At 41.2% G+C, this 13,631-nt stretch overlaps 1 protein-coding gene across 3 annotated transcripts in view; it reads left to right on the top strand.

The window, feature by feature from the left end:
• The window catches only part of HHIPL2 (HHIP like 2), a 56,416-nt gene that overhangs the window by 25,168 nt on the left and 17,617 nt on the right, over positions 1 to 13,631 (top strand). For 2 of the 3 annotated variants that reach the window (XM_033935719.1, XM_033935718.1), the window contains exons 6-7: positions 2,626 to 2,771; positions 6,568 to 6,649. In XM_033935719.1, coding sequence (XP_033791610.1) covers positions 2,626 to 2,771; positions 6,568 to 6,649 — 228 coding nt within the window. The remainder of the gene's footprint in view (positions 1 to 2,625; positions 2,772 to 6,567; positions 6,650 to 13,631) is intronic. The other variant, XM_033935720.1, reaches the window with a different exon arrangement.

The raw sequence follows: 13,631 nt of genomic DNA, 5'->3' as shown, positions 1-13,631 counted from the left end.
AGAACGGTTTACATTAATTTATTTAGGTACTCAAGCATTTTTCCCTGTCTGTCCAGGCGGGCTCACAATTGTACCTGGGGCAATGGGGGGATTAAGTGACTTGCCCAGGGTCACAAGGAGCAGCGTGGGTTTGAACCCACAACCCCAGGGTGCTGAGGCTGTAGCTTTAACCACTGCACCACACGCTCCCCACTTCTCCCTCCGTATTGGCCGTGATATGGGGATTAACAGACCCACGAATACAGAAAAACCACAAATAACTTTTTCATATGTTATTCGCGGTTTTCTATTAAAAACCATCGTGAATATGGTGACACCGCGAGTAACATGGTGGGAGCCCTGGCCTGTTCCTGAAGGAGAGTCAAAACACGGCGAAGAAAGTGCTGGGAATCAGCTTGCTTGGAGTCAGCGATTTCTCAATGCAAGCTGACGTAATTTGGAGGCAGAAGCCAGCGAGCTAAAGACCGCACATAATCGGAACTGAAAATGCTGAAACCGCAGATGCGGAGGGAGGAGAGTACAGTACAAGGCTTAGTAATTGCAACAGACGTGGTGAGGGAGTTGGAAGGTGGGGTAGCTGACAGAGAGGTGAAAGAACACTTTCAAGGGGACAGATATCTCCTAGGATTCATTTTGGCCTCTGAATGCTTTGTCGATGTTTTATGAACAATGGTCCACAGGGCCAAACCATAGAGTCGTGAGGAAAAGATGTCATCTACTCAGCCGTGGATCATTCAGGAGGCGCTTTATTGACAGGAACAATTGTAGAACAATGATGCAATGTGCAAGAAAAAAAAAATGCAAATTGAATTCAAAATGACTACTTATACTTGACAATTACTTTTTTGGAACCCAGAGCCTATAAAGTTGGATGCTCAAATTTCTGACTAGAATGCAAATTTGTGCAGACAAGTTATAGAACAGTGCCAGTTATGTGCCTAACTTAAGGCCCCTTTCATTAAGCTGCGCGAGAGGTTTTTAGTTCGAGCCAGCATAGTAAATGCTCTGACGCTAATAAGAATTCTATGAGTATCGACCATTTACCGCACTGGCCTGTGCTAAAAACCACAGATTGGCTCATTACACCTATTGCATCTATAAGGAGGTTTGACTGGATTACTGGATGCCAGCAAAATTGTTTTCTATACTGTTCTCCCCAGAGAGCTCAGAATGGCTTACATGAATTTATTCAAGCATTTCTCCCTGTCTGTCCTGGTGGGCTCACAATCTATCTAATGTACCTGGAGCAATGGGGGGTGGGGGGGAGGGGAATTAAGTGATTTGCCCAGGGTCACAAAGAGCAGTGTGGATTTGAACCAATGACCTCAGCTTTAACCACTGTACCATATTTTCCCCACAAAACTATGGCTGGTAATATACAGGGCATACACAGTCACATATCATGCTGTAGACGTGTAAATATTTAATGTGGCATGAAGACAAATATATTTACTGAATCCTCCACTGCATAATGATGCTTAAAGAAAGAGTGAACAGCAGAAAGAGTCGTCTCTCTCTAATACAAAATTTGGAGAGGGGTGCAAAATATTTTACAGGATTGAACTAGCTATATACAGGATCACACACCAACTGCTTTATTCTTGCAACATGAGGGAATATAGGGAAGACTGACTTTTTCCAGGTACTTGGCCATTCTACAGAACAAATGCCTCAATGTATACAATCCTAAAAATCAGTGGTTCCCAATCCTGTCCTGGAAGACCACCAGCAAAAAACAAAAGAATTTGACCCCCAAATATCCACAAAGAAGAAAATCCAGAGAAAACCCAAAAAACTCTGTGTTCCTAAATTGACTTTATTTGAAAGTGTCAAAGTTCCAAAGGTACACTGAAATCATCCACATAAAATAATTTCATCCACATAAAAATAAATCATCCACATAAAAGCCTTAAAGGACCTAGTCCACTAGGGATACAGGACCCAACACGGTCCGCTTTTCAACAAAAAGTCTTCTTCAGGGGTCCCTGGGGGTCCTATAAAGGTGAATACGTGGGAAACAATTATGTGGTGAGCAGGAAGTGAGACACTGCTTGCATTTGCAATAGAAAGGGCAAGCAGTGTCTCACTTCCGGCTCACCACACAATTGTTTTCCACGTATTCACCTTTATAGGACCTCCAGGGACCCCTGAAGAAGACTTTTGTCAAAACGCGTACCGTGTTGGGTCCTGTATCCCTAGTGGACTAGGTACTTTAAGGCTTTTATGTGGATGATTTATTTTTATGTGAATGAAATTATTTTATGTGGATGATTTCAGTGTACCTTTGGAACTTTGACACTTTCAAATAAAGTCCATTTAGGAACATCGTCACTCCACAGAGTTTTTTGGGTTTTCTCTGAAAGATCACCAGGCCAATCTGGTTTTCAAGCTAGCCCTAATAAATATGCATGAGAGAGATTTGCATATAATAGAAGTGACAGGCATGCAAATCTGCTCCATGCATATTCATTAGGGCTATCCTGAAAACCCGATTGGCCTGGTGGTCCACCAGGACAGGGTTGGGAACCACTGCTAAAAATCATCAGTAATTACTGTTTCAGCAAAAATTAATCCACAAAATGGAAGCAAAAATCCCTAAAACATAAGATCTTATTTTTCATTCAGTCGACTTATGGCTTTGCAGGAAGAGGAGAGGACAAAGAAATGGAAGAAGCAAGACATATGCATGGGTGACACAAAAATCTGCAACTTTCCAGGACTGATCAATAATTATCACAGATTCATCATCTCCTTCGCTGAAGATGAAGCAGGTACAGTGACATGGTTGTTGACTGAGTCTCTCTCTTGAATCATTGATGAGAACAGGGATTCTGAGCTCAACTAATTCAAGCACTGTGAGCGTCGGGAACTAATGTGCTCTAAAACAGTGTTTCCCAATCCTGTCCTGGAAGACCACTAGGCCAAGGTCGGGTTTTTGGGATAGCCCTAATGAATATGCATGAAATAGATTTGCATATAATGGAGGTGGCAGGCATGCAAATCTGCCCCATGCATATGTATTCATAGCCACTGATCTAAACCAGTGGTTCCCAACCCTGTCCTGGAGGAACACCAGGCCAATTGGGTTTTCAGGCTAGCCCTAATGAATATGCATGAAGCAAATTTGCATGCCTATCACTTCCATCATATGCAAATCTCTCTCATGCATATTCATTAGGGCTAGCCTGAAAACCCGATTGGCCTGGTGTTCCTCCAGGACAGGGTTGGGAATCACTGATCTAAAACACACACTTTCAAGTCTGGAAAAAAAAATTGAGAGCTACCAAGTGACCCGGTTCAAGGAAAGACTTTTAGTCCATCCTGGTTTTTGAACTGATTCTACCATTTGAAATCAATGTTGCAGGTACCATAACATATAGGATAGTGTTATCGGAAATCGAGAATTGTCCAACAGTCTCATAAGAATAGTTCTACTGGGTCAGCCCAATGGTCCATCTAGCCTAGTATCCTGCTTCCAATAGTGGCTAATCCAGGTCATAAGTACCTGGAAGAAACCCAAATAGTAAAAAGATTCCATGCTACTGATCCCAGGGCAAGCAGGGGCTTCCCACCTGTCTACCTTAAAGGCAGACTACGGACTTTTCCTTCAGGAACTTGTCCAAACCTTTTTTTAAACTAAAATATGCTAACCACAATAACCATATACTCTGGCAACAAGTTCCAGAGCTTAACTATTCATTGAATCAAAAAAATATTTGCATCCTTGAAATGGATCACTTCACTTGTCTTCAAATCTGTCATTTATGTTGTCACACCATAAAATTATATAACGCTGTATTTTCCTTTTTCTTATTCTTTCCAACCCTGTGGAGGTTGGAAAGAAATTATACGTGTAAAGGTCGAGATGAGCACCGTACTAGTGGTATGGCTGCACAGGGTGCAAATGCGGAAGGGAGTAAAAATTGTTCCCAGCCCGCCCAGCAGGGTAGGGAAGGGGCCACAAGTTGGTGAGTTGCACAGAGTACATCTATAACACAGGCCAATATAAAAAAATGTTTTTCTTGGTGCCTTGGGTTTTTTGACCTGTTCCTGGAGTTATTTGAGACGCAGATTCAGGAAATTGCATTGGATAGATTGTATCAGCTCTATTTTCTTAGATATGGTTCTATTCCAATCGGTCACTCCACCAGGATGAAAGAAGAGTACAAGGCCATCTCTAGTCTTGGAAAAGATAAAGTAGACTTGAAGATGGTTAATTTTCAAAGTGGCTACACAAAGTATCCTTGCTTTTTAAGCCTTTGGGATAGTAGAGCCAAACATGAACATTGGGCAAAAAAAGATTGGCCTCCGAGGAAACATATGGTGGTTGGAGGACAAAATATAATCAATGAACCTTTGGTGGGATGAGATAGAATCATACTGACACCACTACATATAAAGCTAGGCCTGATGAAACAATTTGTAACGGCTTTGAATAAAGATGGTTTGTGTGTTGAATATACAGCACATATGTTACTTGGACTTACCATGGAAAAACCAAAGGCAGGACTTTTCGATGGGCCACAGATCAGACAACTTATAAATGATCCACATTTCATAGCATCAATGAATGAAATTGAATCATGTGCCTGGTCTTCATTTGCTCTTGGTGTGAAAAGCTTTCTTGGCAACACGAAGGCAGACAACTGCACACAATTAGTAGAGGATGTGCTCTTTCATTTCAACAGGCTTGGCTGTAACATGAGTGTTAAAGTCCATTATCTGCACAGTCACTTAGATCGCTTTCTAGAGAACCTTGGTGACTTAAGAGCAAGGTGAAAGATTTCACCAAGACATAAAAACAATGGAAGCCAGATACCAAGGAAGATGGGATGCACATATGATGGCAGACTATTGTTGGAATCTTATGTGGGATTGTCCTGGCAGATCCCACTTTCGGAAGTCTTACAAAAGGAGCTTCTTGTGTGTCGAATGACTGGAAAGTTTATATCATAAACTTGCGCTTTTGGTATGAAATAAGTAGATTTTCATGTTGTACACTTTTCTTTCAATTTTTAATATGTTTCCTTCATGCTTAAAAGATAATACAATACATTACAATATCCTGATTTTTTAATGGGCGAGCAGAGTGAAGAGTGGTATATGGCACATGTCCTGTATCTCTAAACTAGAGCTGATAAGAGAAAACTGGTGCCATTTTTGGAATCAGCAGGTCAAATATACCCAGAAATAGGTCTAACATTTGAGGTACCAAAATGAGTGTTGTCCAGTTGACCAGTACAATCCTGGTCAGTAATATCTGCCAACTCTCTGGCTATCTGTGGGCAAAACAACTTTCCAAACATTTAACAGAACGGAGCCAACTTTATTGTGGATGAAAAAAATAAATGAAAAGTCACATTTAATTTGAAAATGGGCCAGATCAGAGTCAGACTAGGGATTCTAGAGCAATAAACTTCCCCCCCAAAGTTATACAGGCATCTAATAAATAAACTGAATGTCCTCGGTATAGGCTCCAAAGTGATGGACTGGGTTAGGAACTGGTTGAGTGGAAGATGGCAGAGGGTAATGGTAAATGGAGCTCACTCTGAGGAAAGGAATGCTACCAGTGGTGTGCCACAAGGTTTGGTTCTTGGGCCTATTCTTTTTAAGCGATGCTGCTGAAGGGCTGTCTGGTAAGGTTTGCCATCTTCCACCAAAATCTGCAATACAGTAGACACCCCTGATGGTGTGGACAACATGAGCAAGGACCTAGTGAAGCTTGACGAATGGTCCGGAATTTGGCAGCTAAAATTTAATGCTAAGAAATGCAGGGTGATACAATTGGGCTGCAAAAGTCCAAGGGAACTATACAGTTTATGGAGTGAAGAATGTTTGTGCACAAAAGAAGAGTGGGAATTGGGTGTAATTGTATGTGGTGATCTTAAGGTGGCCAAATAGGTAGGAAAGACGACAGCAATAGCTAGAAGGATGCTAGGATGCATAGAGAGAGGAATGGCCAGTAGGAAAAAGGAGGAACTGATGCCATTGTATAAAACTTTGGTGAGACCTCATTTAGAATAGTGTGTACTATTTTGGAGACCACAACTTCAAAAGGTTATAAACAACATGGAGTTGGTCCAGAGGAAGGCTACTAAAATGGTTGGTGGTCTTCCTCATAAAGCATACGAGGACAGACTTAAAGGTCTCAATATGTATACTTCTGAGGAAAAGTGGGAGAGGGGAGATATGATAGATATGTTTATATATCTTCATGGCATTAATGCACATGAGGTGAGTCACTTTTAACGGAAAGGAAGCTCTGGAATAAAGGGAAATACTTTTTCACAGAAAGGGTGGTGAATGCATGGAATGGGCTCCTGGTGGAGGTGGTGGAGACAAAAAAATGAATCTAAATTCAAAAAAGCTTGGGATAAGTACACTGGATCTCTGAGGGAGAGGAAGGGATAGTCGATGGCATGGATAAGCAGACTAGATAAGTAATTTCCCTTTGTTTCTCTGTTCTTAGTTGAGAGAGGGAAGAGGATTCAGTTTTTGCTGCTTCTACATTGCCATCCGAGAGATTATATATGATTCCAGCCCTGCTTTGTTTTTAAATTTATTTAGGAGAAGTTTATTTCCTGGCGACCTCTTATCCAAGTGCCTTTGCATCCCGGGGATCCATTTACAAACTGGTAGATCCTGCAAGGTTGGTATTTCATAGCTTTCAATCTGTAAGGGCACTTACATGACAGCACTAACTCGTATTTCATTTCCACTGCATTCTGTTTATTTTCTATACCATCTTTCATATCACCGCTTCAAAGCGGTTTCTAAACTTTTGGTCAGGTGGGAAAGGAGTGCCATATGATTCAATAAGACAGAGGAGGAAAGTGCCAGATAAAGGTAGGAGGGAAAGAATCACGAGAGGCCAGAGCCAAAAAAGGGATGGAGGAGATTGCAGGCACAGGAATTGGATTGATTTCCAATAACAAGAAAGTACCAAGATATTGCAGAGGGAATTCTCCTCCTTGATAAAGTATTAAGCACCTTGAACACACTGTAATTTCTTTAAAGATGCAGCAGTCATCCTCACAGCCCAGGAATCAGAGCAGGATTAATTCTTCGAGGGCCCCTAGGCACACAAGTACACTGGGCCCCCTAGCCCTGCCCCGCCCACAACCCACCCACTGAGGCCGGGAGCTGACTGCGGCTGTGCAGGACCAGGCAGGAAGCAGGTAGGAATCACGATGGCCGAATCGGACTGGGCAGTCCTCATTGGTGCGTGATGTCATAGCAACACTCCGGTGGGGTCCCCTGATGTTTTCAGGCCCGAGGCATGTGCCTACTGGGCCTACCCTTTAATCCGTCCCTGCCGTATTTTATAGGGACAACTTCTTAAGGTGCTTGCAGTTAGTCAAGAATACTGTTGCCTGCCTGACGCCTCCTGCCTGGCTGCAGCATTAGAGCCCATATTGCCACTGGTTCCAAATATGTTAACAGCTAAAAATTCAAATTTCTTTGTCTGGTGTTTAAGAGTTTAGATGGTGGTGCCCCAGTTATTTCAGAATTGACAGTCACCTTATATGATCTCTTGTGCATTATGCTGGTAAAAAAAGATATCGGTTTCAGGTTTCATTATCGAAAATCAAAGCGGTTTTACAAAATATTTTAAAATTTAAAAGGGGGCAAACAAAACAACAATGAAAACCAAAAAACAGAAGACTGACAGACAAACAGTGAGGTACTGGAACGAGAGGTAACGGGGCGGAACTACAATGTTTAGATAGAAAATTACAGAAAAGGGGAAAAACAGAAGAGAGGGGAAGCAAGAGCGTCAGTCACAGTGGCTGGGCTAACGAAAGCATAAAACTTCCTTAAAAGGACGATCAAGATTCAAATGCATCTTTGAAAAGGAATGTTTTTAAACTGGATTGAAATTTTTCTAGGGACGTGATCTCTCATAAATGGCTGGGAGCCGAATTCCAAATAGAAGGGGACGTAACAGAAAAAAATACTTTTTCTCATGGTGTTAATGTGACTTAATGAGGGGATAGGCAACAAGTTTTAGTTAGTGGAACGTAGGGAACGATGAGTTGAATGAGGAATCAAAAGCCTATTAATAAAATCTGGTTGGCCAGCGATTTTAGCTTCAAAAGTCAACATCATGATCTTATAAGTACTGTAATTTGTTCAATGGGCAGCCAGTGAGCTTTAATCAAAAGGGGAGTGACGTGATCATATTTGCGAGCATTGAAAATGATTTTTATGGCTGTTTTGGATGATTTGAAGACGCCTTATTTATTTCTTCGTGATTCCTTTCTATAGCCATCTGAGAGATTCTATATGACCCCAGCCCTGCTCTGTTTTTAAATGTATTTAGGACAGGGGCCCTCAAACTACGGCCCTCCAAGGTCATTTGCCTGGCACCCGCTTGAGAGTAGAGAATGACACAGTGACTGCTAGCTGTCAGAGGGAAGCTTTTCTGGTCAGCTGGGGATCCCAGTTACCTTGACCGTCCTCCTTCCAGCATGGTTGCTCCTTCTTGTCTTAAGCGCCAGCCGCACCTGTTTGCTTGGCCAGCGCACAGCAGCACTTAAACGCTGCACGTGGCTGACCCGGAAGATCATACAAGTGCTGCTGAAGACACAAGAAGGAGCAGACAAGACAAAAAGGTCAAAGTAAGTGGGATCTCTGGCTGACCAGAAAGGCTTCCCTCTGACATTGGAGGAAAACCCTTGTGTCAGCTTCAGTGGAGGGGGGGCATACCTAGCTGGACAGCCCTGAAGGGAACAAGTAAGGGAGAGAGGGGATAACGTGGGACAAAGGGAGAAAGGGGGGGGGGAGGTTGAGGAGCGCATAGGGACAAGGGAGGGCCACAAATTTGGAACAAACGCTGGAAGGCAGGGAGGGGGGACACGAACAAGGGACACAGAAGGAAGGGAGGGGGCATGAACTTGGGACACAAGGGAGGGAACAAGTAAGGGAGAATTGTTGGGAAAGAGATGATACACATGGGGAAAGGAAGAAAGAGGAAAATTGTTAGGCATAGAGAGAGAGGAGTGAGGTAGATACATGGGGAAGAGAAGGATGAGGGAGAAATGTTTGATATGGTGGTGGAGAGGGAACAGAAGGACAGATTAAAGGGGAAGGAATGTTGGACATAGTGATGGAGGGAGAGGTGTGGCATGGTGCTGGAGAGGGGTGATAGAAGGAGAAATGTTCGGCATGGAGGTTGCCGGATATTTGGGCTGCTTTATTGCAGGGGCTTGGTAGTGCTTCACTGACAGTTCCAAACTTCAGTATGCTGTTTCGGCTCTTTTTGTGAATTCCAAACCTCATTCTGGCGCTCCAATAGCTTGTCTCAGTATATTTCAAGCCTCATGCCAAAAGCAGTCCACACATCCCATTGAAATACTGGTAAGTTTATGTTGGTTAAAATTGTTCTTCATTTTAAATATTGTATTGTTCTTTCATGGTTTTTTTTTTTTTGCAGTAAAAATAATATATGTGCATTGTACACAGGAATTCGTTCATGGGGTTTTTTTTTTTCAAACTATAGACCAGCCCCAAACAGTCTGAGGGACCGTGAACTGGCCCCCTGTTTAAAAGGTTTCAGGACTCCCTGATTTAGGAGGTCAAATAGGCATCCATGTGATAGCATTCTCAGAGAAGGCCCTACAGCATCAGAAGAGATCATACAGTGAGAAGTGCTGAACTTTCCAAAAATACAACTTACAGCAAAAGGTGCTTTTGTAAAATATATGGTGGAAGCTTTGCAAATTATTGACGCAGATTTACCTCTTATTGTAAGAGCATATTATCCCCTAAGAGATAAAGGAGGAATCACTTTGGACTCTTTAGAATTTGATTGAGTGGATAAAGAAGATAATTTGGGTTCTTGTCAAGATACACTGCTCAAATCTTTTTTACATATGGCTGATAGAAATAAATTGCTTTATTGCTATTTCAGAAACAGGGATAAAAAATTATGAGTGGAAAATTTTGAGTTTATCTAGATATCTCTCATAACTCGGAGAAAATGGAGAAAACTGTTTTTATTACTTCACCCTGGTGTTCTTCAGCTGGGTGTGTCCTTTTTTCTGAAATTTCCTCGCAAGCGTATTGTGAATTATTAATCATCTAAAGTCTCTTTTTTAAAAAAAATTCTCTATTAATTTTCAAGCTTTGACAGTGTATTACAATTAATATAACTTTAACAGATTGCATAAAATACACCATATTACACACATTATTAAAGAAAACATCCATTTCCCCCCTCCTCCCAATTATTAATATATTAAATCATATTATTTATTACAATATTATATTTAAATATTTTTAAACTCTTCCAAATACTTTCCCCTCCCCTCCCCCACCCTGAATGTGTAAGGAAATCTAAGAAACAAAAAATATATCTCTATTATTGTATGTTAACAAATGCAGTCAATGGGCTCCATACTTTATTAAATGTATTGCTAAGACCCAAGCATTCCACATTCATTCTTTCATATTTATATGTATTACACACATTTGCCCACCAGAATGTGTAGTTAAGTCTGTCATGACATTTCCAGTTCCTTGTGATCATTTGGATGGCTATTTCTGTCATGATCAATAAAAGACGGCTCTTGCATTTATCCAAAATAGGCTTTACCTGTAACAATGTACCACAAATTATGGTTTCATAAGATAAAGGAATAGATGATTCAAGAATAATATTTGTCTGTCCCCACATTGACCTCCAGAAATTAAGTATAAGTGGACAAAATTATAACATATGATCAAGAGTCCCAATATTAATATGACAATGCCAGCATCTATTAGACTTAGAACTATCTATTTTATTTAATTGAACCGGGGTCCAAAAAATCCTATGTAATAAAAATAACCATGTTTGTCTCATAGATGCTGACGCTGTATATTTCAACCTCCAAGTCCAAATTCGTGGCCATCGAGATACAGAAATGTACTGTTTTATCTCGATGTTCCAAATGTCTCTAAGACTATTTTTTTGGTTTTTATTCAAGAATTGAGAAATTAATTTGTACCACTGAGCAGCCTAATGTCCTACTAGATCTGTTTGGTAGCAAAGGATCTGCTGCTTCTCTTTGGTTGGCAGGGCCCAGGCAACCCATGAGGCTCGCTCCTCAGTTCCTTTTTGGCCAGCAAGGCTTGGACTTCCCGCCAGTCACCCTTTTTTTTTCTCACCACCAGCTCCTACATTTGTTTTTTTGTCTACCTGCTGGTTATTCCTGCCTTTGGCATGTGTCACAGTAGATGAACAGACAAAATTTCAAACATAAGTGCATTTTACTTCATTAAATATAGATTTAAAAAAAAATCCCTGAGCACATTTCTTGCTTTTTCATGAACTTCCCAGCAGTGTGTTCATCAAGTACAGTATCACAAGAAAACAGAAGAATAGCATGTATACAGTCTGACAATTTGGAAATTCCCTGGTGAAGAGAAGTGCGTAGTGTGTGATATGACACAATCACTCTATTAAGCCCTGCTTGGATTGCAACTCTGTCTCTGGGACACACGTCTGAAAGTATTCTAGAAAGCAGCAATATGCTGGCATTTTTTCCTGACACCCTGCCATGATGTACTTGGCTGATGGATGTGTTGGAGCTTTCTGTTCCTATTTGCACTCTGGCTTAGCTGTTTGAATAAGCTCACAAGGGCTGCCACGAGGCAACACAGGTCACAAAGACCTTCCTTCCTGCTTCTTTTAAATTTCATTTGATTTTAAATATTTAACTTAGGGAAAGCACAAACAGCTAAAAGTCAACTGAGATGCAGAGGCCGTCCATCTGTAACTCACACTGTGATTTCCTGATGTGTCCATCAGAAAATCGCATCTCTTGAATTCCAGTTTTTAACAGTCCATCCATCCTGCCTTTCTTTCCTCACCCTAAATTATGGCAATTGGAAAATGTAACCGCCTTGAATTTTCAGATGGAACTGTGTGCAGAGAGAACAATTTGCTGTCTGTTCAGAGTAGTATGGAGAAAAAAGATCCATAAACGAATAAAGAAATGAAGATCCAAGATGGTACCTTTTTTAGTCACCGCAGTGGGTTGCTTGGCTACTGATTTTTTTAACTGGGCTTCTCAGTCACTAACTTGCTAGTCTTCTGCAATCAAAGCTTGGGATATGAAACCAACAGTTTGACAAAGATAGTACTGAAGCAAACTCAGGAAGATGTATACTTTGAAGGAAAGGTGGGAGAGTGGAGATAGGATAGAGAAGTTTAAATATCTACATGGCATAAATGTGCACAAGTCTCTTTCATTTGAAAGGAAACTCCAGAATGAGAGGGCATAGGATGAAGTTAAGAGGTGACAGGCTCAGGAGCAATCTAAGGAAATACGTTTTTACAGAAAGGGTGGTAAATGCATGGAATAGTCTCCCGGTAGATGTGGTGGAGACAAAGACTGTGTCTGTATTCAAGAAAATGTGGGATAGGCACGTGGGATCTCTTAGGGAGAGGAAGAGATAGTGGATGCTGCGGATGGACAATTTGGCCTTTATCTGCCATCATGTTTCTATTTACAGGGGCTGTTGTGATGCAAGACTGTGTGATTTTGAATAATTTTGGATGTGAATGTGCCTTGTGCTTTTAATTGAGAAGTCTATGTGCATTGCCTGCACCGTGAAGTATTTATTATAAAAACATGTTACCCACTCTGGCCACAGATCCAGGCAGAGAACAACAAAACATTCATTAAATCATAATTATACACATAATTAAATAATAAAAGCACAACATCAACAAAATACATAATACCAGGGATGACTTTTTTGGTGGAAGGCTATGCATTTCATTCACTCTGGCTATATAGGACATGTTGTTAAAACCTATACACTTTCATAAACCATTTATAATTTTAGGGTTAATGTGGTAATGTAAATGAGGCTGAGGCTGGGGCTGGGACTTGAATAATTTACACAGTGGGTTAAAGTAAACAGAAAGCAGTATTTTATTAAAATGTTCCAGATAATTGGGTCCTGTTCAGTTCACAGGTAAGAAAGAAAATAACAAAGCTAGTCCTTAGATGGAAGAATGTCCTCTCGTGACTTGCTTCTACAAGGCCACGGCGTACACTACTGCCTCTCAGCAAGGCAGCACATGCTGCTGGACTCTGGTCTGGGTCCTCAGAATTATCAGTACAATCTTTAGCAAATAACATATGCCAGCTGGAGTCTGGCTGGGTCAAAGATAAAGAGATTATGTCCTTACCTTGATAATATCTTTTCCAGTTGATAGTAGACAAGCGGGTTATTTCCCCATGGCCATGAGCCATATGCGGAAGGAATCCACTCTTACTTCTCTAGGAGCTCTACTGCCACCTTCAGTTAGTATCTAAGCAAACAAGAGTGCTATCGGAAGTAAGTGAAGTAAGGACAAAAATGGGAGATTTCCCAAACAAAACAACTGTTCTGCTCAAACATAATAACACTTGGACACTCCATAAACAAGTAACAGCCAACATAAGCATCAAAGGAACTCAGGTAGTACCCTATGTGGACGCTAAAACATATTATACAATATTCTTTAGAGCCCAAAGGGCTGACTGGCATCCAAGATACAACTTGGAGAAGCATAAACGGAATGAGACAGTAGTCAGGCACAGGAAGGACAGGGCGGGAGTGTAGAATGACACATCCATCTATTGGAAAAGATA

The sequence above is a fragment of the Geotrypetes seraphini genome, chromosome 3 (genome assembly GCF_902459505.1).
Source record: "Geotrypetes seraphini chromosome 3, aGeoSer1.1, whole genome shotgun sequence".
Taxonomy (NCBI): domain Eukaryota; kingdom Metazoa; phylum Chordata; class Amphibia; order Gymnophiona; family Dermophiidae; genus Geotrypetes; species Geotrypetes seraphini.
This window is presented reverse-complemented; position numbering and strand designations above follow the sequence as displayed.